Below are 26,249 nucleotides of genomic sequence, written 5' to 3' on the forward strand. Positions count from 1 at the left end.
GAGAGGAAGAGTTGAGAAGTAAAGGACAGAAAGGACAGAACGGAGTGAGAGAGGGAGGAAGATGAGAATAGTCCTTCTGACTTAGCCACATGTGAACTGCAAAGACAAACCAGGAAGTAAAACATAAACATCGGATGACGTGAAACGAGTCGACGTTCACCTTTTACCTTTCGTCTCTTTTCATTTTCTCCTCTCTTCTTTTTAACGTCTTTTCTCTCCTTTTCTCGTCGCCTCTTCTCTTCAATTATTTACTCTCCTCTCTCTGGAAAATCAGACGAGGAAGAACATCAGTCACTCCTTAAACAGAATAAAGGTGAGCAGAGGAATTAGAATCATTCAGACACAATAAGATCAGGAAACACTGATTCTTATCAACTTTACAGAGAGGAACATTTACCTTTTGCCCTCCCACCTCCTCTCCTCTCCTCTCCTCTCCTCTCCTCATGAACCAAGTTATTTAGTTCTTTATACATGAATTGTGATAACAACAAGAAATCAAGTGATACTTACTTTTTTCTCTGTAAGGGTTGAGACTTCATACTGTCTCCCCCACCTCACCTCTTTTCTCTCTCCTCTCCTCCTCAGGTCCCCTCTTTAGTGCACTGCTCTCTCCCTTCTTGGTCTGGGGTGGGAGTCGACAGACATATGAACCCCCTCGGCAGGGGGTCTCCTGATGGTTGTCTCCATCCTATAGTTTCTCTGCACAATGGAGCTTCACACACACACACACATTCACTTTAATCTAATTCATTTAGTTAAATTCCACTAAATTAGAAATCAATTGAAAGCATTTCAATTCCATTAAGAAAGAAATCCAATTCAAATGATTCAACTACATTTAAACAAAGTCTAGCAATAGTCAAAGATATTCAGTTCAAATAAATTCTATTTAAACAAGTCAAACAAACTCAATAAAAATGGTTCAATTCAAAGAAATGTAACTGAGCTGAGGTCAAGCTGTAGTCCTGAACACCTTTCCTCAAGACCTTACCTGGAGGTTCAGCAGCTCTCCGGCGCCACCTGCTGCCCAACCTTGTTTCTCCTCATGTTCCTCACCTCCTCTGCACAGGCAGCACAGAACCCACGGGTGCAGGGGAGGACTTGAATAATAGTACAACATGTGGACTAAAGCCACAGCGGCTGTCACTCAGCCTTTCCCCCTTCCAGGTCCTGATGTTGTTCCTTTTCAGGGACACAAGAAGATGAAAAGGTAGAAGCGTGATCAGTGACTTGCTTTAATAACAGGTGTAACTGTGGACCCAGCACTCCGAGCAGCTGGTGTATCCTGCTCTGTGGGACACCATCCATCCGTCCATCCATCCATCCACCACCCATCAGCTGTAGCAGGTACGATCACACTCCAGTGTTCATGTCGGTGCTGTTGGACATGCTCAGACTCTACAGGGACATCTAGTGGCCGCAAGTGCTCAACGCAACTCCTCTCTTAACGTTCAATGGAATCTGGTCTTCTAGCTCTATACATCAGAATAAGTGATAGAATAAGTTCTTCATAACCAAACCTGAGCTAGAGGACGTGCTAATCCTCAGTAGAGGTGTGGGACGAGAATGTGGGAAATAAGCAGCATGTTAAATCCATGTTCTCGTTCATCCTCTCACCTTTTTATTCCACAGATGGAATGATGATGGTTATTTTACATGAGGGCTTCCTGTGTTCGTGAGCACCAGTCAGACCGATGACGGTGTTGATGCTGTTTGCCACCATGGTCACTGAGAACACACCCACGCAGCTCTGATGACACACATCAGCAGAGTTTTTCAGCTTTTAACTCTTAACAGATTTTTTCTCTCCACGCTTTGTTGCTCATTTGGTCATTGGCATTAATGTTGACACTGACATTTCTGAGGCATTTAAATAAATCTAAGTCCTTGACACAAGTTTCCTTGTTTCACACACACACACACGAGGGATCACGGTTCATGAGGGTGCTGAGCACAATTAAAGCATCTGTGATGTTCTGGAGGACATCAGGCTGACGGAGAGGACTACTCTTTTAAAAAGCTCAAGAAAAACATGAATGGCTCAACATAATTTATTTTCATTTTATGTTAAAATGTACAGAGTTCTTTGAAAGTACTTGCTAAGAAAGAAAGAAAAAAAAAAACAGAATAAATGGAAATACATACAGGGACAGTAGAGAGTTGAGGCCGCTGAGCGCAAATGAACCTTCACTGTGTGCCCAGCCGTCACTCCTCTCTTTTATTTTGCGCTCTTAGCATACAACGCAACATGTACAATTACAAAGGATACAAAAAGGGAAGCGATATAAACAGACAGAAATATACTGAGCTCCTTTTTACATGCCTCTTAAATGTAAGGAAGTCGTCCTATACACACACAAGTAAAAAACAAAAGAGAAAAGAATGCCAAGTGACCTTTAGATATTTGTAGTCCTTTTGTTTAAAATAGCATTAATATACTACACAAAGATAGAAAAACTCTAGAGATGAGATGGAATGGAGAGGTTAAAGGCATCTTAAAGTCACTAAAAGTGAGTGGTAATTTTTTTAAATTTTGAATTTCTTAGTAATTATTACCCAAGAGGCGAGCTAAAAAATATGTATTGTTTTTTTTTTTTTTCCTGAAACAGAAGTGAAAAAAATGACAGTACCAATATCAATGTCAGAGTTTCCTTTTATATTATAGAAAAAACATTTTCTCTACAATAGGTTTTCTAAAGTCAAAAAGAGTCAGCTTGTGTCATAAAAGAAAGCTGCCCAGTCTGATAAAATTCAGAAAGAAACACAACAAAAATAGTACAGTACAGAACAGAGCAATACACACAAAGAAAGTATGCAATGTCACGTCTGTAGGAAAAAGAAAACTCCTCTTTTGACTTTGAATACTGGTACATGGAGCAACAAGGCCAACCGTTTCACCCCTGCCAGTTGAACGCCATAACCAACAGGACCTCGAACGCTTTACTCGCCTCCGACCCTGCTTTCATACGAGTGTGCCTCTGTGTGAGGGCCAGACCGTGCACTAGATCGGGCATTTAGGCACACCTTTTAGAAAGGCCGACTGCCATGTGTCTAGCCAATGGGAGTGCAGAGTTTTGCAGAAAAGAAAATTCAATAATAATAAAAATAAAAAAAAAAAATACAGTTTAAACAGAATACACCATTCAAAAGCAGACTCCTCGACCTCTTTGGGTCACTAACACTTAAGGAGGGGAGGTCAGCTAGAGTTGACTGACTGACTGACTTACCTTAAAGCAGGTAAATGGAAAATCCCACCGTTTGTTCTGCACGTTCTAAACTGCTAAAAACAGGCTGACGTAGTACACCGTCTGTCAGTTCAGTGTGGACAAGAACTGCTGAATGTTGCACGTTCCTGAGCTAGCCACCAATTAGTGACAGCTAGCCAAAGAGTTTGTGTGTTTGTGTGTGTGTGTGTGTGCTGGATATTGGGAAGTACCAGAATATTTACATCTAAACGTTTCAGAGTGGCGGCAAAATGGAAAATAATGCTACTTGTTTCATTTATGGACATATGATAAGACAGTAACGCAATCGTCTCCTCTGTGTCTTTGCTGTTTTTGGTTCAACACCGTCCATCTGGGAAGACAGAGACTCTGGAGACAGCTCAACACCTCGGGTGCGGGGAAGGCCCCGCCCCTCCTCTCCGCTCCGCTCTGGAACTGGGTGAGCAGCCGTCGGACCGAGTGGCCACAAAGATGCTTGGGTATTTCTGAGAGCGCGAGAGGGTGCATCACCGTTTCAGAATGCCACACATATAAAGACCAAAGCATACAAGAGGTCGGACTGCACACGAGTATTTCAAAAAACAATCAACGAAAACAACGACAACAAAAATAAGGTTCAACATTATGTTTAACAAAACAAAAGTCCGCCTACATTGTTTCATTGTCTCTCTTTTCAAGGTAAGGCTTCCTATATCAATTAAAAGATTGTGTGCATGGTTGAATATATGCAGTTAACCACTGTTTTTTCATTCATTGACAAAGTAAGGTACTCCTGTATTGTCTTTCTGTGAATCTTCCTCGTCATTCTCGTCCTCCCCTAATCTCCTCCTGCACATCAAGAGGTGGAGGACACTTCTGGGCCCGTGTGAAACCACATTACGGAGGACTGTGTAGGCCTGGCCTGGCGCACCACGGCACGGCCGAGGTCCATGTACACGGCCCCAGCACGGAATCCTACCGACTTGCTCCGATGCACAGCCAGCAAGGGAGGGGAGGGGAAACGAGCCCAAAGAAAAAAGGGACGAAATGACAACATAGAAAAACAGGAAACCCAAAGACCCTCTCTGTCTGCGGTCACCTCCGCTCAGCGGTGCCTGCTGCGGCGCTGAGAGGGTGGACAGGAGTAATGGACATTTAGAGTACAGCGAGTATCAGCTCTGGCCCCATGTCTCGTTTTTCAGTTCTTGGCTGCTCATCTGCTCATATAAGGTGACTGTTTAGGGACACCAGCATAGCTGTGATGGGAGGGGCCAGTGTACATCATGTTGCCATGGTGATTGGGCTGCATAGGCTGCTGCGGGTAACCCTGCCCGCCCATCATGCCCATCTGCATCTGCATGGGGTACTGAGCTGGCTGATTCATGTACGGGGGATTGCCGTGATAACCACTGTTCATCATGGGCTGGGGCATTCGGTAGCCGGCCGACATGGCATTGAGGGGCGTCATGTTCATGGAATTGTATGGTGCCGGCGTGGGCATGAGGTTTGGCATCATACCGCGCTGCACGGCCAAGGTGCGCGGCGTGCCCTGCATGGCCACAGCCCCTGAGCTGCGGCCGTAGAGCTGCTGCTGGTGCGGGGCCGGGGCCAGCTGCTGGGTGGCTTTGGAGCGGATGGAAATATGGCCTTTGACTGTTGCCATCTGGCCCTGTAGTCGCTGTGTGTGCGGAGGGGGTCCCAGACCGATGTTGGTGGTAGGCATGTTGCATTGGAGCTGTAGTGATCCCAGGTTCATGGAGCCAGAACTAAGGTTGGGGGGTGGGGTCATGGTGGGCTGGCCTTGAGGGAGGGGAGTGTGGGGTGAAGGGGCCAGCCCGGGGTTGGAGAGAGAAACACTGGTGGCGTAGGAGGTGACGGAGGCAGAGTGAGAGTAGGGCATGGCGTGGGGGTCCATGATGGTGTTGGTGAGCTGCTGGAGTTTGGCCAGGCTGAAGGTCGCTGAGGGCTGGGCGTAGCCCCCTGTGCCAAAGTCCTGACCCATGCGCTCATACAGGGTGCGACCCCCTCCTCCACCTCCGCTATCGGGGATCTCCATGATCATGGGTGTGGAGGCGAAGCCATTGCCCATGCTACACTGGGAGAGAGCCTGCTGTTGTTGCTGTGGCGGTGGTGGGGGGGCTGATGGGGGAGGCTGAGGATTGGGGGCTTGTTGCTGCTGCTGAGGAGGCTGCTGAGGAACCTTCTTCTGGGTCTGCTGCTGCTGTTGCTGTTGCTGCTGGTTGGTGCTGGGTGGCCTCTCAATCACACCACAGCTCTGAGGAGACTTAATGCCACAGGTGGGGGTGTTGGACGGCGGCGGGGGTGGCGGGGGCTGGGGCACGGCACTGCCTACGTTACTGGCACCCGGTCCGCTGTTGGGGCCGGGGCCTGTTTGCTGGATGAGGCTACAGCTGCCCATTGCTAGTTGGGATCCTCCGGTTCCTGTGGAAGATGTGAGGCTGGGGGCTGGCACAAAGGAGCAGCTGTTCGACTGGGAGGACGACGACGGGGTGGCTGAGCTTGAAGACGACGAGGCTGATGACGAGGAAGCTGTGGATGCTCCAGCCACTACAGCAGCTGACATTCCCCCTCCATTCCCCCCATTCCCTGTTCCATTGCCCCCTCCGCCCATCGTGGAGTCATAGCTGCTGGGGTTGTCGTAGTTCTCTGTGGTGCTCTCTATGCTGCCAAGGTCACTGAAGCCGCTGTCCACCACCTGCTGCGAGTGGTCCGACACAGACGGCACGTCCATCATTGGTGACGTCTCCATGTTTTGTTGGGAGGGGGCAGACAGAGAACTGGGATGCTCAGGTGTGATCTGAGTGTACCCCCCTCCAGCACCTCCAGCACTGCCCACTGCTCCAGTGGGGCCAGGTGTCCCTCCCCTCTGCCCTGCTGGTGTTGTGTCCATGATGCCCGAGGGTAACCCCGGACTGTTCACCGAACGCACAGATTGACTGGGCAGGGGCGGCACTGGGGGATTAGGTAGGGGGCTGCTGTGCTGCGAGGCCCCACACTCCTCCACTAAGGCAAGGGCCTCCTCCTCAGCCTCCCCCGTGTGGCTGTAGCTCTGCAGGGTCCGGCAGGCAGCTAGGGTCTCCTCGCAGTCCTGGTAGGCCCCGTGGTGTGGCTGGGGTTCAGTCTCTTCGTCCTGGGCTTCCCCCTGTGTCAGGGACTGGACGGCCTGCATAGTCTCCAGGTCCAGCTCATTGGAGTGATGATGGGGGTGGTGTGGGTGATGGTGGCCCAGCTCCTCCTTAAAGTCGGGGTGCTGGTGGGGGTGGGAGTGTGGATGTGTGTGTTGGGGTTCCATCAACAGCGTGACGTCCTTGTCATCTGCGTGCAGAGGCTGGAGCTCCATGGGCTCAGAGGGAACAGACATGGCCGTAACCGTTTCCACTGCAGCGGCTGCAGCAGCAGACTCCTCCTGCTCTCTGCGCCGCCTCTCCTCCTGCTGGGGGTCGGCTGAGGAGGGCCGACACTTGGCCTCCTGCATCTCCTCCTCAGGCTCCTCCTCCTCTTCTTCCTCCTCCTGCTTGCTGACATAGTCCTGGGCCACGCTGTTCTCCATGTCTAAAAAAGCCTCTCCTCCTTGGGGTTCTTCTTTGACCGGAGGAGAGCTTGCGCGGGAGGCGGGCTCCTCCTCCTCGTCTTCATCATCATCTTCATCTTCAGAGTCCTGACTTTTTCTCTTCTTACTGCCATTGTTGCTGCTGTTGTTCTTGTCCTCCAGGTGTCCGTCACCTTCATCATCTGCATCGTGGTCTTCGCTGCGCCGGCTTCCTGGTGTGACTGCTGCTCGCCTGTTGATACCACCACTACCACTGCCCATGCTGCCACATTCCTCTTCCTCCCTCTCCTCATCCTCATCGTCTTCCTCCCTGTCACCCATATCCGTGTCCTGAGGCCGGGACTGTGGGGCCCGGGGCCCTGAGGTGGAAGAGGAGGAAGAAGGAGACAACAGAGGACGGGACGGTGGACGGCTGGGTTTGTCTTCCTCCCAGGGTCTTTCAGTCTCCTCCTCCTCGTCCTCTTCCTCCTCTGGCTCAGAGGTGGGAGGTGGTTTGGGGGCAGGCTGTGGTGGCTGTCGGAGGGCGCGGTTCTTGGGCGGCCTCCCTCGCCTTTTGGGCACCTTCTGCTCAACGGGCTTAGGGAGATAGTCATCTTCTTCATCAGAGTCTTTCTGCTTGTTGTCTCTGTCAGTGTTGGTTCTGCAGACTCTCTTGTTACGGTCATCTGTCTGAAGCAGCTGAGGATCTTTGTCCAGCTGCTGTTCCAACAGCCTCTGTCTTTCCTGCTCCTGCCTCTCTGCCTCCTCCTGGGCCCGCTGCAGGTACCAGCTCCGGGGCTTGCGGCCAGGCTTCATCTTGATTTTGGGGGGTGGAGGATCCCCACTTTGGGCTTGGCTGTCTGCGGCGCTGGGTGGTTTTCCGGGACCCCGCTTCTTCCAGTGCAGTGGTTTGCGGCTCTTTCCCTTGGGCCAGCCTTTCTTCTTCTTGACTGGGACCTCAGGGTTGGCTGCGAGGGTCTCTGATGCCGTCGATGGCAGAGCAGCCACAGGCTTCAGCACGGGTGTTAACTCTGAGGGGGGGGAGACAAGAAGATAAACCAGCGTTACATAAAGCTGTGCATAAACCAAAAATCACTATGTCATGCATCAAAAGCCTTTGTGCTCACCATCTTCCTCTGAATCTGTGAGGTGGGAGTGCCGGCCCCTTTTGGGAGCTGGGTCAGACAACCTCAGAGCAGAGCGGGCTGGGAGGTAGCGGTGCAGGGGGTGGCCCAGGGGCGTCTCCTCCTCCAGCCTGGGCATAGGCCTCTCTGAGTCTGAGTCTACAAAGGGCTCATCCAACACCTCTGTGGTCTCAGAAATTGTCTCCGTCACCACGCTGCTGTGAGGGTGGCTGCGCTGGCGAAAACGACGTTTCCTCAGTGGCTTCTGGGTAGAAACAGGGACAGGGAATTACTTATGCGTTGGAAAATTTAGTTTAAAATACTGACATAAAGACCCGGCCTGACTGATATCAGAAAGATTGTAGCAAAGTTCAAGGTGCTGCCATGAATCCAGTTCTAAATACAACTGAAGGATAATCTATTTTGATTTTTTGAGCTCTAGATGGTTTCACTGAAAGACGAAAACACTGTTAGTTTCTTACCTTGCATTTGAGCCCCATGATAGGCTTGGTGAGAATGGGTGGGGAGCATGCACTCCTCTCATCGTCATCTTCATCCTCGTCGTCCTCCTCTTCTTCACTGCTTTCACTAAAGCAGCTCTTCCTGACAGGCGGAGGCTCATTCAACCTGGAAACCACTGGAAGCTGTGCCAGTCCCTCTCCAGGCCCCTCAGTCAGTCTGGGCTTAGGGCCTCTCTTTTTCCTTGGGGGCCGCCCTCTTCGTGTGGGGGTTATGGAGGGATGCCTGGCCATGTCAAGAGGGTGAAAGGCAGTGGACTCTGCCTGTCTGTCCAGGGAGAAAAGGGAGGGGGGGCTGCTGGTGGAGCCTGTGGTTTTTCCTCCCTCTGTTCTCTCATCTTCATCGTCCTCATCCTCGACTGGGCGGATCTTAGGTGGCCGTCCCACCCGTGCGCCGTCTTTCACTTTGCCCCAAGGCCAGTTTTTGGGCGGGCGCCCCCGTGGTCTGCGTTCTCCATTTGTTGGGGGAGGGGGTCGTGGTGGTTCTGGGACAGGGGGTGGACAGCGAATGGGAGGGGAGGTTGGAGAGCTTTGGCTAATAGGAAACCCCAGATAGCCCTTTCTTTCCTCTTCTTCTTCCTCCTCCTCATCCTCATCGTCGTCCTCCTCCTCGTCCCTCTTCTTCCCTTGACGCATGTGCCACGATATCGGTGGGACCTTGTGACTTGGTTTGATCTATTTACAGATAAAGTAAAATAAAATCAATCAATCAATAAGAATTGGCAGGAACTTTGAGGTCAAGTTATCATCTCCAATTAGAACAAATACAAATTCAACAAATTTACCTCCTTGCGGTTATCTTCTTCTGGTTCTTCATCCTCCTCCTCATCGTCATCGTCTCCATCGGCGTCAGAGACGACCGTGTTGGTTACAATGACGGGAGTCCAGCGGAGACACTCGGGGTCGACATCCAGCTGCCGCGGCCGGGCCTTGAGACGAGTCATGTGGTTAAGCACCAGCTTCTCCCTTCGCACCAGGACCAGCCTGACAGGGGAGGGCAGCAAAGACGAAGAGGAGCATCATTACTCTGCATGCATGTTTATCTACATGCAAATGTACAGAATTTAGATGAACATGGGTGTGTATGCCAGTATGTGCATGAGTGCATCCACACCTTTGTGCATGTGTGATTGTATACATATGGATAACCATGTACATATACAAGACTACTGGTACGTCTATATGTACTTACAAGAGAGGGCTTGTAAATGTATGTTGTAAACGTAACCCCATCTAACCCTTTGGTGACATTTTTCCATTTCTTTCTGGTGTTACCAACTACTGTCTTTGTTCATATCACTGACAATGTTCACTATTAATCCCCATAGGGCAATATTTCTAATTTGACAAGAGTCCTGGACACAGCACATTCCATTCTGATATTCTGAATCATGCCTTATCCTGAATACAGCATTTTCTGATTAAGACGAATGGGACGTGCCGACATTACTTGAGTTTTAAGAGCATTCTTTGAACTTTGAAATGTGGGGTTTGTGACACACAGCCTCTTGCTTATGTATCTATATATGTTCAACTCTGCTATTTGTAGACAAACCAACCAGTCAACCGTTTACAGTAACAGGACTACAGTTTTTTGGAATAAGGGCAAAAATGTGAATATTTTTGCATGTAAACGTAGTCACTATGACCCAATGCCCTGTTTCATAAGGTCAGTACTGTCAGTACATTAACCACTGACATAAACTGAAACAGCTGAATAATAACTGTTGCTGAAATTTGGCTAAATATTAGCAAGTGTCAAATAGTTTGGGTGTCTGTCAGGTAGCTGCAGTCTATTATAGTCACAGTGGGCCACCTTACCAAGGTGTTGATCCAGCAAAATCCATTCTTTATTATAATTAAGAATTTTATTTAGAACAAAGTGATGAAAACAGTAGTTAACAATAACACCTACTCTTTAAAAAAAACCCTCAAGAATAATTAAGGAGTCACTTAATTACAGCAGCGGCAGTATGACTTCTACAGATGGCCTGTGGAATTTAAACACATCAGACTGCATCCCCACTCTATAAGACGATGAGAGAAACAATCCTACTGAAGTCAGGAGCCTTTTAATGCTTTGCTTTGAGTTCTCCTTCTGTCTCTCACTGCACTGTAATAAGTTTCATAGCACGCTAATCCAAGGGGAATAATGATGAACAAGTACAGCTCACTGAGAATATTGTTTAAAGCCAAGTTTCCCTCAAACTCTGTGCAGCCTGCGGGAGTTTCCAAATACATAGGTCTACGGTGTGAATCACTGATATGCGCCTTTGGCCCTTTAAATGGGGTGCTAAATATCAGGGTGTGCCAGTCCCGTCTCTGACCTGTCTCCTCGCTGCTCCAGCATGTTGAGGCTGTGCAGGGTGGTGGTGATGTCCTGCGGGCAGATCCCCGTCAGTTTGCTAAGTTGTCGTATGGTGATTTGACGGTCGCGGACCTCATGGAGACACTCCAGCACCACACTGCGCCAGTAGGCCATGTAGGACAGCCGACCCAGGTCTGACAGAGGCTTCTCAGGAGATCCTGGTTGGCCCTCACGCTTGGACAATAAGTAGCCTGCAGGGAGGGAACAAAAGACCAAGGACACAGACACATGAGCCACAAAAGAAGTACAACGTATTTTTTGTTTAGATTTATTCATTTTGTCTACAAAAACAGATATTTTTTATCATGTTGCGATCACTGTGTGTGCTCTGTTTGAGGCTGAAGCCCTTACTGAAGTCGATGAGAAAGCGTCCGTAGCCCTTGCGCTGGTACTGTGGAAGAATCATGATGCATGATACGTTGTATTTCTGTTGACAGTGTTTCTCCTGGAGATGAGGGAAAGACACAGACACAGTCCATCATTAGCAAACAAATCATGGAAACTACATCACAGGCCAGGCTTGTGTGGGTGTGCAGCAGGGTGTTGATGGGGCTGCGTCCGCACACTGACTGCTGTGTTTTGGCAGCGAGGTGGTATGTTAATGGGAGCACCTGTGACTGCAACCTCCACAGAGGGCCAGCAGAGCTCACAGCACCCAGTGTTTATCTGGAACACAGCATATGAGCATTTGTATGTTTCTATGAATGCATTAGTGTGTGGCGACGCCAATGCATTTCAATTAGATTGAATTTGAATAATTTTTTCTTTCCATTTTGTTTCATGTAGTTATTTTAGTTAGTTCTCTGCAGGATGATTTAAGTCTCCAGACGTATGTGTTCCTTGAAAATGAAGGAGTGGTGGTGGTGTGGACACTGTGGGCAAGAGGGACTGAAATCCGGCCCAGGCACGAGGTGGGGAGCATCAGGGCCATACCTTGGAGAAGTAGCCGACGAGATGGCAACCTTTGTTGTCGTTCTGGGTCAGGACGTAGAAAAGGAAGGGCTCCACATCATAGTAGAGGGTCTTGTGGTCCAGGAACAGCTTGGCCAGCAGACACAGGTTCTGACAGTAGATTGTGCTCACATTCCCATCGACCTGTAGTTGGTGAGAAAACGCATCAGTACAACACAACAATGATTCTTGTCCCAGACACACCACTGTCCAAATCACAACATTAAGTCGCTCTTAGAGGACTGTGGAACAAAGTGAAGGTGAATGGAGAAGAAGTTAGTGTCAGGCAATGATCTCAGCTGTGTCTCTGGAGACCCTGACAGACAGAGAGGGTGGAGGACAGAAACAAAGAGCTGCGAAGAGAAAGAGGGAGAGGGAGAGGGAGAGGGAGAGGGAGGTTCAGGTTGGCAGCTCGCCAGTTATCTCTGCTCTCCTCCGACTCTTCCGAGCAAAGACGGACTGCAGAGCGGGGAAACGGGAGCTGCAGTGGCCAAGGCCTGCACACAACAATTCGCTGAATTAACCTGATGCTGCGCTACGAGACCCAGAGGAACAATGTAACTGGAAATGAGGAATTATGAATTCTTCTATAATAACAGTGACTCCTCCCCTAATGACATTAACAAAACAATATCCCACTATGGTAGGTAGGGATGTCAATTAATCATCATTAGCCATTTGACTGAGCAACATACAGTTTATCCGTTACGTGGGAAAGTATCGGTACACCATGTATGTAATTCATCTCTGCCCATGTATTTTTTGAGAAGGGATTCACTGGTCTGTACTGACCATACTGAACAACTGTGTGTTGTTGGTGTAGTCTGAGGTGTTAGAACACTGGGTGATTTCTGAGGTGAGAAGAAGAAAGGGCGTACTTGGTAAAGGATGTGGTTGTAGCTGCGCTGTAAGGCCCGTCACTCTCTGTTAACACCATCGCTCACTCACATTATCAAATCTTTCTTGTGTTCTTCCAGTTCATTAACTCTCACCGTCATTAGGTCCCTCTTTCTTAACAGCTCCTCACCTCAAACACGGAGACGTCGTCCTTCCGGTAGATCTCATTAGCAGGTGGGTGGAACCAGTTGCACTTCTTCATGTGCTGATAGAGGATGCTGCGACTTTTCATGTAGCGCAGGCAGAACTCGCATAAGTAGAGCTTGGGGAGTCTGGAAAGGGACCAGAGAGGGGAGTAAGAAGGAAAAGTGCGAAATGATTATAAAAAAAAGTCACAATTAGAGCTGAAATGAATAGTCCATTAATAGATTAATTGGTCAAATGGAACATTTAACGGCAACTGCTTTGACAACTGATTAATTCCACCTTCATAGATGTGGACACTGGCAGGTGTTCCTGGTCTTCTGTGATGGTTAACTGAATATATTTGGGCTTTGGATCTTTAGTCAGACAAAACAAGTAATCGGAATGTGTCAGCTTGGACTTTGCTAATCACTCGTCTGTCCTGTGCGATGTGGAGTGAAAAAAGCTCATCACAATTTCCCAAAGAAAATAATTGTTAATTGCAGTCTTTTTCACAGCTCTTGTCTTGTTTTGTTAAGAAATAACGTTGCGATGCCAGAGCCGTGCCTGGAACCAATAGGCTTTGAACAACATCAGTAAGCTTTTACTGTATGCTAAGAGTCTATTTTCCAATTTTAGAACACCTCATGAAAGCAGATTTGGTGGGAATAGTAGGGCATATTTTATTCAATAGTTAAACACATACACAAGCATGAAATAATAAATATACCCGTAGGATTCAGAATCAAATTACCTCCCTGGATCTAGCTGGTTACCTGCCAAAGTAGGTGGTACTCTAAACAACCCAATAACTGAGCTCCATTATGCTGGTGGTAATTTGTGTGCTGACAGGCATGCTTCATTGTGGTGTGTTAACTTACCTGCTGTACTCCTGGGGGTACGGAGATGAATACCAAGTCTGGATTTCAAACTTGCCAAACTCGATGACTGAGGGGCAGCGCATCTGAGGGTCGGGTGGACCCGTCACCCCGACTTTCTGTTTGGGTGAGACGCAAAGATGCATTGATTGATCGATTTCATTAGACAACTACATTTTTTTTTTTTTAAAAAAGGGCAATTCTGCCACGGCATTGAGCGTTCACATTAAAGGAAAAGTCAGGATAGCACGATAAAGCCCAGAGGCTTATTTCCATAGTGGTCCCTTTGGGATGGTCACGTGTGCAGGGGAAGGGCCAAGACAACAGCAATGACAATGACAATATTACGACACACTAGGCAAGTTAGTCACAGCACCAACAGCAATCACACCCACAGTGGTTCTTTGGACAATGCCTGGCACGACTCTCCACTCAGTCAACAGAACTAAACAAAAAACTCTACATCAGACAAAGATACATAAAAAGTATTAATATGACTTCACTACAGCCTCAGCGAATACAAGTCTGGCTCTGTCCACAATAAGTGAAAACAAACAAAAAACACATCAATACACCCCATTAGCAGACATAATGAAATACAGAAAGACATCCTATTATCAGACATAATATCCAACTGTAAGTGCCATGTGAGCTAGTTATTTAGTGCCAGCTTGAAACCTTCCAAGCTCCTTATCTTTGTTAGATTTGCTAGCAAATCTTTAGCATGCACAAAGTTTCTTTCTCCAGGCTACTCTATAACCTCAAGGAACAAAGTGGAACTTCCCCTAATGGAATAACAGCTGTGAATATTCCTCACCTGGATAAAAAAATGTTTTTAGGTACTGAGGGACAACACCGTGGAGAAAGAGAGGGGAGGGAGAGGTTTGGAAGGCCGAGTCCAGGTTTACTACCGGAGTGATTAGCAAACAGATTACACACCAGAGATTACCACTGTGGGATCTTCCACTGTAGCGTGGCGGGTAGGGAGAACACTGGGTGCCTCACAAACACATCGGTAAAACAGGCAAACCCAGAGGGACCAGACTACCCGCTAGCATGACGACCAAGATTTAAGCAGCACTGTGAAAAAATGTGTTGCCTCCGGATTTTACAAGACCAGTTTGGACAGCCCTGCCTGTCATTTATGATGATAATGTACTCCACTGCTACTCTGCCTTCTCACACATCATTAACGCTCACTACTCCGCCTGCATCAAACGCTTTAACACGGGTGGGAATATTCCAGCCTGGATCTGAGATAGTGTTTTATATGACATGCTATGATGCTGGCCAAACAAACCACTCTGGTAAATCTACTGGTGTGCTGCATGAAAAGGGTCATTAATGTGGCTAATTCTCGCTAACTTGAGGTGCCTGACTGAGACATGGCAGAGACCTCAAGCACTCAGCCACGTGCCCACAGAGTATGAATGCTTACGGCTGAAATATGAGGCGCAGACATGACGAGTATCGTAGACAGGGCAGGACGGGGTGGGGCCTTTTTACCTGTCACACAAAGATGCCGTCTTTGTGGTGTGCGGACATGCGTCATTCGTGTTTTCTGAGATGTTAAGTTGGCTGCAGTAACTGAATTACTCATGTAAACTGGTGCTGAATTACTTCAGGGGATCATGGATGCACACTGATTTGATTGATTTATTTCAATGTGCAATTTAATGACGCCCACAAGGTTATTCTGCTGTGTTGCACTAGCAGAAAGAGTTATTTATTTTAATCATTTCTGAACAGACTGCACTCATTTTTACACTGTTCTATGTAGTTTTTATCTGTTGGAGGGCCACGTAGCCTCATGTAGAAGGAAAAAAACAACATGCCGGCTGTGTAAAAATTGAAATGAGCACGGTGATGCTCGTGCAGCTGTGTGTGGCTTCTGTAAGTCAGTGTAGCAGCCTCAGTGGGCTGTAATGGACGCGCTCCGCTGCGAGCATGCTGTGGCAGACATGTCACACCATGTCTGGGCTCTCTGTATTTTAACTGACCAGCCCTGCACATTCAAATATGGACGGGTTGGCCATCAGTCACGAGCAGAAAGTGAGATTCAGGAAAATTTCCTATGACAACTCATACTTTAATTACATGGTGGTACTGAAGCTATTATTTGCATCTACTGATCAATTAAAGACAGACCTTCGATGCTCACTCACTCCTACACTCATCACCCTGCTCTGCCCCATGTGCCCTGCATCTACGCTAATGGATGATTATACTATACATGCTGAATCTGGCAGCTGTTCCATCGCAAATTAATTTCTTTCAGTGCTGAAATATAATGGTCTCTCACAGCTCATTGACTTTTCCACCCACAAAACGTGCTTGCATCCTACGGCCCTCATCTGAGCCTGTGACTTCATCTTTTACAACCCGGGCGATGTTTACTCTGCTCTTTCTAACCACATTTTCATCACCATTGAAATCAAGCTCCCTCGCTGGGTTTGCATAATACCTCGTTCAATGACTCCAGCCGGGCAGCCTCAGACATAGACTCGCACAGCCCTCCCTGGTTCCCCTGTGGATGCCGTCTCACTCTACAATTTGGCCCCTTTTCAGCTCCTCCCGTCCCATCCCATCTCTGCTCATTCACCAGATTTTTTAAGACACTGAATATTTTGTCTGCCTACCTGTAGTGCCAGCTCCTGGATGTGTCTGAACAGTTCAATGTCTTTTTCCGTCAGGTTTTCGTGGCCTGGCAGTTTGTCATCTTCATCGCGCCAGTCGCTGCCCTCCTGATTGTCTGAGGATTGAAACACAGAGTTGGCATGAATACAAATCTAGTGTGTGGCTTACTACAGGGAGTGCCAAGATGTCTGTTGAGTGACTTTTACAATGGTACTGCTGCCACGTTGCGGCATTAATAGACTGCTTATTGAAGTAAACGCTGATAAACGGACAATATATTCTTTCTAAACTAGTTTACCGCAGGGAATGGGGTGAAAGACCAATCCGACCAATATCATGAGTGAGTCGCTGCTGCTCTGTTGTTTGAATTCTCTGCTCTGCTTTTACTAAACAGTTCAACCGGACAGAGCGCAACAATAACCTTCAAAGACACAAGGCATGAAGAGGCCAGAGAATGTGTCCCACTTCATTTGGGCTTCTATATTAACCAGTGACAGTGAACATACTCCCTGTTCATATTTGACATTACACAAGTCACAGATGTCGATATTGTACACCACAGGTGTACATGTGTTTTCAATAATAAACACTGCTTCCGATTCATCGCTTGTCTTTTGAGAACACAAATCTGGATGAACCTGCTCATCTACTGGACGACAAATCCCTGAAATTAGGTCAAAACACTGACATTTTACCAGTGAAACTTGAAGTGAATGCTGTTGATGCATCTACTCTGTTTATTATCTTCTACTGTGCTGTACTGTAAGACTCTTTGTGTGTATGTGTGCGTGTGCATGTGTGTGTGTGGCCTCAGAACACTCAGTGGAAACAGAACTGCAGGTGGCCACTTCATATTACAAGGCAGTTTGTTTTGATGCATAAGCAGCAATTTTCTGAGGCAGAAAATGGCAAATCAATTCTACACCATTTTTACTCAAGGTCTGCAATTCCCAAATAAGTAACATCAGGGCTGGACCATTTTTAAAATGAATGACAAAGAACAGTGAAGCAAAGTCTATACATCACCATAACAGCATGTAGTAAAAAGTCTGTTTGTTGCCTGAACATCTAGCTGACAACCTCAAATCAAGTCTGATGAGGACATTTGTACGGAAAGCATGAAAACGCAGTATGTTTTCTAATGCTGGCGGCTCATTGAAGAGCAACCTCAGCCGATTTATGCTGTGGAAGTTTTGAGATGTTAAAAGTCATGGCCTACTTTTCGCAGCCAACTCATTAATAATTTTGTTACTGCATAAATTAGCTTTATGCCTCTTCCACTAAACACAAAGCATACGCGTGACATTTTATGCACATCACTTATCACCTATGTTGCAATTCCAAATCTATTTGTGATATCCATGAACTGTGGCTAGAGCACCCCCCCCAACTTGCTCCTTTATCATAACTTCAGTATATGAATGTGTGTGAAAGAATAGTCTCCTCCAACTTAGATTCATCCTGTATGAATAATGTGTGAATGAGGATGTGATGTCAAAAGCACTTTGAGAAGTCAAAATGACAAGAAAGGCCATTTACAGAGCATTTTCTTAGTTTGGGTAAGTTAACAGTAACATATTATGAGCTGCCAATCTTGTAACTTTTTGTCATAAGGAAATATTTACATACTGACTTAGTTTTGACTACTGGAGCAGTAAAACTCTAATATCCTACATCAACCAGAGCGGTTTATCTGCAGACTTTAATTCATCCTGCAACAGTATTGAAGCGTGCATGAGCAGAACAAACATAGTAGGGAAGTACTGTTCAATAGTCACTTTGAACTATTCAAGAGTTATCTGAATAGTTCCCACCCCCACACACACACACACACACACCACCGCCCCCAGATGCTGGGGCGTATCTCGACCATTGTTGTTTTAATTATCGGCCAACGTTTGTGCCCTTATTACTGAAACACGTATTACTTGTGACATTACTTGTTACATGTTTGAATTGAGCGTTTGGATTAAAGCAGATGTTAATTCGATCGCTGCCACACGTCTTCCGTCCACCCGGAACAAGTCCCACAGCGGGAGGGGCGATCTCCCCGGGAGGAGGGGAGAGAGCTGGGATCAGAGCTCAGCTAACCCATCTGGTATCTACGACTGCTTCCAGCTAATGTTCAGCCGCGGGAAGATCGGCTGAAATGGGACTTGGTCTGATTTTTAATTGCTATGGCAGCTTGTTTGTCTCCACATCTTTACAGAGACCTGGCTCCATCTCAACTCCCTGCATCAATCTACTGCTCCTGACAGGCATGAAGGTGCTGGTAAAAATGGAGGAAGATATACTTCTTAAAACAAGAAGACAGCTGTATACACTATTTTTTTTTTTTTTTTTTATAATTTAACGATTATTTTCCACTATTTTAATGACTGTATTCAAAAATCACAGCCCATCCCTAAAACATAGCTAATCCTTACCGCCCCTATCGTCTCCTTCTCCTTTGCGATTGGCTTTCTTTCGGATGCGGCACTGCTGTGAGTAGTCCACCACTTCCTGCCGTGCCTTACGGCCCTCAGGAGACGGTGTGAAGAACTTTGTGAGGGCATCGATGAGGCCCTTGGTCTTGTTGTTGAAGCGCAGGCTGCTGTGTGATAAGTCATCGTCGTCCCGCAGCGAAAAAAGCAGCCGGTCGTCACCAGGGTAACCCTCGCAGGAGGAGCTGGAGGATGAGTTGGCTGAAGCCGAGCGCTTCCGCCGTCCACGCCCGCCCAGCTTTTTGAAGGGCCGCCCCGGCCTGCGGAGGAAGTGAGGAGTCTGTTTAAGGCAGTGTCAGGAGGTAATAGAGCTGGGGGGCTCCAGAGCCCTGCTTATGGGACCACATATGCACCTGGTAGACAACTACGCTTTTCTTTTTCAGAGACAGATATTGATAGAGAAGAGAAATGGCATTCAAAGGGAAAAAAAACTGATTCTGGAGAGTAGGCGTTGTAGCTGTTAGCTTGTTGGCACTGGTGAAGCAGACACATGGCATCTCGCTGTGGCTCTCCACTGAGCTGACAGTGAGGAACACGCCATTAGCTGAAGGCATCTCTTTACCTGTTCTTGGGCCGTCCCAGCGGTGCGTTGTAGCGCCGTTTGATTTGTGCTGCTTTTTCATGTAAAAGCTTCTTTCCCTTTTTCCTAGGTTGGCAGATTTGACAAATCCACATGCCTGTGAGAGGAAGAGAAAAAACACAGGTTCACATTCACTGAGGTGGATTAGACAAGACAGGCTTCAATGCACGTACCAACATACCCTTGTTATCATATTGAACACAATAGCACTTATTAGAGACACATTAGGCGCTTTATTAGAGTCAGAAGCAACAACTCAAGAAATCACTGTGCGACTATAATGACATATAGAGTAGTAATGTATGACCCTTGTATACTCAGAAGTATAACAAATGCCAGTTGAATTAATGGGGGCCTGTAAATAGGTAATGAAGAAGTAGGTGGTGAGTTCAAGGAGCAGTCCTGTTCATTTACCTTTGGGCATCCGCGTGAGGGGAGGATCACAGCACTCCATGTGGAAGCCCCGGTCACAGGAGTCACAGAACAACATGTTGTCCTGTACGGTGCGCGCACACACACACACACACACACACACGCAAAGTATTAATCATTATCAAAAGCTTTAGACACATTACAGACAAGGCGAGCCTCAGTGACTAAATTCAATAGGGAGGCAATGCATGTAATTAACATACATGGAAGCTACAACAATATAATGGGCCATCGTTGTATCTTTAATGACTCTTATATGAATCAGTGTCATCCGTGTCCACCGAGATGGATATGATGCACTTTGTGTGATGATACATTTATCACAGCTCCTGTCCTCATTCTATTGACTATGATTTTCACACATTTATGCACAAAAATGAACGGAAATACTTTTTATCTTGTTACTAAAAATTTGCACTTTTAAAGATTAAAAATACTGACTGGTTTAAGCAACTTCTTTGTATATTGATGTATTTTTTCAGTATGTTGTGCTCCCTGCAAACATTTGAATAACAATGACTGCTCGCTTGACAAGTAAGAGAAGAGAGTAAAATCATGCCGAGGCTGACTAAAATAGCTCAGGACCACAGATATGTCTATCAGCATCTCTATCTGGCACTTAAGCAGAGAAGAGAGCGTTCAGACACCATTAGGCTGCCAGTCCGCCATATTCGCTCATCCACTCACCGCATTCTTTCCTTGATCCTGACAGCTGCTGCAAGTCTTGCATTCGATGCACTGCCACCACAGAGCCTTGACTCGTGCTGTGAGCTCTGGGGAGAACTTGAGACAGGACGGGTGGCCTGCAGGTAGATAGACACGCACACACAAACGAGTGCGTCAACGTCAGGCTTTTTTTTTTTTTTTGTCTCTGCTGACTGACAGCCGTGACCCACTTGCATCATTGTAGGAAAAAAAAAGAAAAAATACGAAGCTCCTTTTGGAATTGAAAGCCATCACTGAATCAAACCTGGCTGCATAAGGAGTGTTCAAACATAAATGACAATCTGTCAGAGCGGGTGCTTTTGCTCTGTTTGAAGAGTAGCAAACAAGACGGCCTCGTCTGGGACAGAAACCCACTGAGGAAAGAGGAGGAAGACAGTCTCTCCTCTGCTTTCACTAAGCAATGTCAGGCCATAGTTAGAATACTACAACTCCTGGTAAAAAAAACGAGACGTAGAGGGAAACCAGAGTTAAATCCCCCCTTTAAAAAAAAAAAAAAAAAAAAGCACAGACCAGCCCCAGTATCTTGTATTCAACTTATTCAAGCATCCTGGTTCCAAACGGGGGCAGAGTTAAGAGAACAATAACAGCAGAACTACTATAAGACCATAAAGGCTGCGTGACCTGAAGAGGATTGTGAAAATGTGCTCACGGCTGAAAATGAGCAGTTGAACCATTTGAAATACTGAAAAATGCAGCAATCTTTTTATAGCTCCAGGGTGTGTGGTCAGCATTGTGTTTGCATTTGTTCTTAAACTGCAAATACCCTTTCTATTAAACAACATTACAAGACTACTGATTTGAGACCGCGTAATAACTGTATGTATTCTGACCATTCAGATCTATATTTTGCAGACATTAGATTCTCTTCCTCCGTAGCGGTTTCAACCACAAACTATGAAAGTTTAACCAAAACTGGTGCGGAGGCGTTTTTGACTAGTCACAAAGCGTTACTCACCACTATTGCCACAGTCGGCGCAGGAGATGAGTTCCTCCGGCCTCTTATCGCGATTCTGCTCCTTGGTCCCCAAGCAGAAGCTGCAGATGGGGATGGGCTCCGCCACCGGCTGGCAGGGGGACAGAGCAGAAGGGAGAGGGGGGGACACGGGAGAGGGGAGAGAAAGTCGGGACTGTCAGTCAACTTAACAGCTTAATTGTACAAATGACAACAACAAAGTGGCCTTGTGTGTCCTGCCACAGTGGATGACTGTTGCTGTGTGTATTAACAAGCCAGAGACAGACTGAAAACTACAATGACACCATACAGCATGTGGATCTGCGAACAGAGAGTTTAGGATAATGAAGAGCATGAGCGCTGCTGTGATGAGTAAGCTTGCATAATTTATGTGACATGTCATGTCGGAGGCTGCCATCGTGTGTCAGGGTCTCTGATGCCTCCTATGTTGTTTGATGAGAAGCTGTAACTCGGTGCCTTTGGTCGTACTGGCTGTTGACACTTATTCTGAAACATGCCATCAGACATTCAGTTCTGGGGCTGCATAAATCTTTCAGTGTGTCCCCGAAAAACACAAACCATGTCAGCAGGTGTGTACTCAGGCTCAAAACAAACACATAATCTGATATGCACACAGGCACAGACCTAAGCCAGGTTGGTGTCCAGGAAAACAAAAGGCTGGATAACATTTAATGTGTTGTTAGACATCAAATAGGACTTGTGTGTCCAATAAAGCTGAAAAATCCCGTCCCTGCAGCACTGCAGGTGCACTTCACACAGGCACAAACACAAGAGGGGGGTGGGGCGTGGGGCGAGTCTCCTTGAAAGTTTCTGGAGCCTGGAAGCCCTGAGGGGAAGTGGAGGCCTACTGCTACCTCCGACTACAACACAAGTCATTTCCAGCAACACACTCTGTTTGCTGCTGAGCAGTGTCCAACAGATATTAGGAAGCCAAATTTGTATCATAGTCACAGTTTATCCATGTAAATCTGTATGATTTGGCTTTGATACAACATGTCTTTTATATAAATTAATTTTTGTAGCATCAAATGTCTGAAGAGTTTGTTTTGTGTTTTCAGAAGTCTAATAGGGTTATACTGGAGCTTAAAGCGCCTATAAAACTCCTTTTGATCTTTTCAGAGCATGTTGTTTAACAACACTGATAAAAAAAAAAGTGGTATAATAGGGATTTTCTGACGGTGAACAAATTAAAAAACAAAACCAACTCTCTCCAAATTGATGCAATTACAAATTCAAAAAGCCAAATAATCAACAGCAAAGGTCTTATATCATCACTGGTACAGCCAGGGGTAGATGTAATGTAGTCTTTTTTTCAAGAAGACAAAACAACCTTCCAAACAAATCTGACATGAGTTTATTTTTAAAAAGTACCAATTAAGATAAGAATACAAGAAAGTCATCGAGACACTGAATATTCCAAGTACAGTATGTACAGATAAAAACATAACTGTGACACAGCCTGCTTAGGGCAAGCTGTCTTCCAAAAGAGAGAGAGAGAGTGTGTGTGTGTGTGTGTGACAAGAGCACAAGTGATGGGCACTGAAGGAGCTGCGGGTCTCCATGCTTGAAATGGGAGACAATGTGCATAACACATCTGTTGCCAGACGGCTTCCACATTCTCAGCTTTGTGGCAGAGCAGCAAAGAGAAAGTCACTGCTGAAAACAACTCACATGACATCTGAGCAGACATAAGGGGGGACCCGGAGACAAAGGAGGAGGAAGAACGTGTGATCTGATGACACCAACGTGGAGCTTTTTGGCCATCAAACTAAACCTATTTTTGGTGCGGTTGCTCTGGTAGGATCACGTTCTGGGGACGGTCCTGTGGAACATGCCACTGAAGGCAGTTCGGGAGTGACATGACTGCAGCAAAATCTGCAAGAGACCTACCACATGGCAGAAGACACATGCCCAAACATAAAGCCAAAGCTCTACAGCAAAAACATCCTGCAGACCTCAATTCTTAACTTGTGGCAGGACTTGCTCCCAGTCCTCCTGAAACTTGACAGGGTCACAGTTCTCCCAACTCAATGCTAAACGCTATTTTTTGTGTTGGATTTATGTTGAATTGAAATTAATCTGCAGAGTTTGCTTTCACTTTGACTTACTCTTTGTGTGTCCATCAGTGTCAAAACAGCCTAATTAGCACACTAATTTTTCAAAGTTAAAAAAAAAAAAGCCCGGGGCATATGAATGCTTTTATGAATGCTTCCACAGACACAGGAAAGCCAAATCTTTCATACTGTGAAACAAGATACACTTGAAACACTTACTGATAAAGCTTCTTTTGTATAAAATATCAATTTAACACATGGAGCCTCCAACGTCGCCTGGTTCAAGTATCTGAGTGAAAGAATGGTTTTCATTGTACACACTTATAGGATGTGGCTACAATATTACAAAGCAACATGACGGGCCTGCGGGTCCTACTGTGTGTACAAAGCATATGTTAACTTTTTGTAGCGGCTACGTCTGCCAGCTGCTGTTTCAATTAATCCGACTCATTTATGGAATTTACAAGTATGTTGCTGTCCTGCAAAGTTCAGTCGGCAGCACTTGTGCTCTTAGCTGAAAGCTGGCCTGTGACCTGCGATAGCGTGTGTTCTTCTACGAGGCAGATACTGTAATCATAACATGGCAAACCACCGACATAAAAATGAGGTTTATTTTTAGGAGCGCCGCAAATTACACGTTTCCTTCAACATACCCTCATACTTATATAACTTCTATCACTGTGAATTTACAGGGCAGCTGCCAAAAGAAGAATTTTTTCTCAAGCACATCCTTCATGAACACTGTGAACGCGCTGAGAATATTCTAATCTGTACATTTTAGATTGTGTTATTTGGAAATCACGAAACAATAAAGGAGGCACACACCTAAGGTCATAACATACACTTCGGCCCAAAGGGGACAATCCACCCCTTTAGTTATATAGGGAAAAACAACAGCATGCCATTCACTGAAGATTTGTACAGGACAACAGTGTAAATGCACATAGCTGCAGAGAGCTGGGTAGGCAGCAGGTCCTGGCAGGGAGGAGACAGGGACAAGAGCTTGATTTATTAGGTTCATTTCCTTGTGACTCAGACTGCTTCCAGCACCCACCCTCCCGCTATCCCTATACCCCTCTACCCACCCACCCAACAGCACAGGGACGGAGAAAGAGAAACAAAAGGTGTGGAGTGAGGGAGTGGGAGATGAAAGAGGTAAACAGAGAGAGGGGGGTTGTAAAGAATGAAAAGTGAAGAGAGAGGCTGATATGTGCAGGGGGCAAAGAGGAAGGCAGAGCCTTACTCAAAGACAACTGTAGATGCAGCAGCTCTCCATTCTCTGAAACCATTTTATTTTCTCACAATTTAAATGAGGTGTAGTAGTGATCACGTGCTGGATTCTACTGTGAGGTTCCAAAACACATCATTACCAATCACCATTTGATCTGCAAGCATGGTGAAAAAAGCTATATCACTGGTCTGTAGAACAATCCTACAAAGTCACTCAGGAGAAATGGAAGTCAGAAACACGAAGGAAGAAAAGGAAAGGAGGAGGAGTGTGAAAAAAAAAAAAAAGACAGAGCGAGGACAAAAATAAGAATCCAGAGGGCAAGAGAGTGAAGGAAATGGAAAGTGTAAAGAAAGAGAGAAAATCTGCAGCAGCAGAGCAGCCTGCGTGCGACCAACACCTCAATCATTCCCGATGTTTAACCCCTTCCCCGCTGGAGGAGGTCAACTGCTGCCTCTCGCCCTGCTGAGCGCTCGAGTAAACACGAGCGGAGGCAGAGCAAGCGAGCGTCGCCTTTCACACACACACACACACACACACAGACACCTTGTATAGAGATGCAGGTTACAGTGAGACTTCAGTTACTGGCTGCCACTGTAAATTAATCCCCAACAGATACTAAAAAAAATGAAAAACTAATCCTCCCTCCATGACAGGGATATTGGAACTGTGAAACACAATCCGCAAATTCCTCCTGAGAGCTGTTTTTCCTCCCCATTTCTGCCTTTTCTACCTCAGCCAGAGCTGGCAGCCAGGACTGGTCTCCTCCACCACAGCGTCGCTCTAGAAATTTCTCACATCAGACTGTTTGAGTTAAGTGTCACGGCCGACATTTGACTTGAGAGGTGTGTGTGTGTGTGTGTGTGCGTGCGTGTGTGGAGGCGTGCGTGTCTATTTTAAGCCTCTGTATTCATGCTTTGGCATGTGCGCTCTTCTTTATTCCAACGTAAGGAGGATTCAGGAACAAAATGTTGTTCTGAGCCAAAAAGACACGCCTTGTGGCAACTGCCAGCAACTAGCTACATCGATTGAGTGTGCTTGAAATGCTACACAAACATGTTTTACAAGTTACGGGTTCCTCTACAAATACACACCTACACACTAACAGACAGGTGGAGGTATCCTAGAGTGATCCAGCGGCACACACACCCATGCTTTATAGGTCATTTATGCACAACACTGTCAAACACACTCCATAATCCTGTAACATTGTGCTCCCGAGTTAGCCTAGTTGGTTTCAAATGGTCTAAATTAATACTCGAGGCAACATGTAGCATTGTCTGAGACCTTGTACAAGGAGACAATAGGTTATAGGAAACAACTAGTGGTGGCCCGGTTTCCCTTTTATAAACTGGCTTCTGTTATCCTAATACAGAGGACATGAGAGTGAGCCAGGAAGGAGAGAACAATGGAGGAAGGACGAAAGGAGAGGGAGAAACAGAGGAGGGGTGTGGAGAAAGGATAAAAGGCAATGGGCAAAAAGAGAAAGAGGGAAAAGCGTTGCTGTTGTCCTTGTCTTGTCTC

At 46.5% G+C, this 26,249-nt stretch overlaps 1 protein-coding gene across 1 annotated transcript in view; it reads right to left on the reverse strand.

Moving 5' to 3' along the window:
• Positions 1 to 2,033: 2,033 nt before the first annotated feature.
• The window catches only part of kat6a (K(lysine) acetyltransferase 6A), a 32,288-nt gene continuing 8,072 nt past the window's right edge, over positions 2,034 to 26,249 (reverse strand). Inside the window, exons 3-17 of the mRNA XM_070833098.1 lie at positions 21,426 to 21,534; positions 20,432 to 20,547; positions 19,727 to 19,808; positions 19,295 to 19,409; positions 18,676 to 18,992; positions 16,252 to 16,364; positions 13,616 to 13,731; positions 12,742 to 12,883; positions 11,697 to 11,858; positions 11,115 to 11,208; positions 10,723 to 10,954; positions 9,181 to 9,379; positions 8,360 to 9,070; positions 7,881 to 8,142; positions 2,034 to 7,784 (exon numbers count right to left, since the gene is read on the reverse strand). Of these exons, the coding sequence (XP_070689199.1) occupies positions 4,417 to 7,784; positions 7,881 to 8,142; positions 8,360 to 9,070; positions 9,181 to 9,379; positions 10,723 to 10,954; positions 11,115 to 11,208; positions 11,697 to 11,858; positions 12,742 to 12,883; positions 13,616 to 13,731; positions 16,252 to 16,364; positions 18,676 to 18,992; positions 19,295 to 19,409; positions 19,727 to 19,808; positions 20,432 to 20,547; positions 21,426 to 21,534 (6,138 nt within the window). The 3' untranslated portion in view covers positions 2,034 to 4,416. The remainder of the gene's footprint in view (positions 7,785 to 7,880; positions 8,143 to 8,359; positions 9,071 to 9,180; positions 9,380 to 10,722; positions 10,955 to 11,114; positions 11,209 to 11,696; positions 11,859 to 12,741; positions 12,884 to 13,615; positions 13,732 to 16,251; positions 16,365 to 18,675; positions 18,993 to 19,294; positions 19,410 to 19,726; positions 19,809 to 20,431; positions 20,548 to 21,425; positions 21,535 to 26,249) is intronic.

Source organism: Pempheris klunzingeri, chromosome 7 (assembly GCF_042242105.1).
Source record: "Pempheris klunzingeri isolate RE-2024b chromosome 7, fPemKlu1.hap1, whole genome shotgun sequence".
Taxonomy (NCBI): domain Eukaryota; kingdom Metazoa; phylum Chordata; class Actinopteri; order Acropomatiformes; family Pempheridae; genus Pempheris; species Pempheris klunzingeri.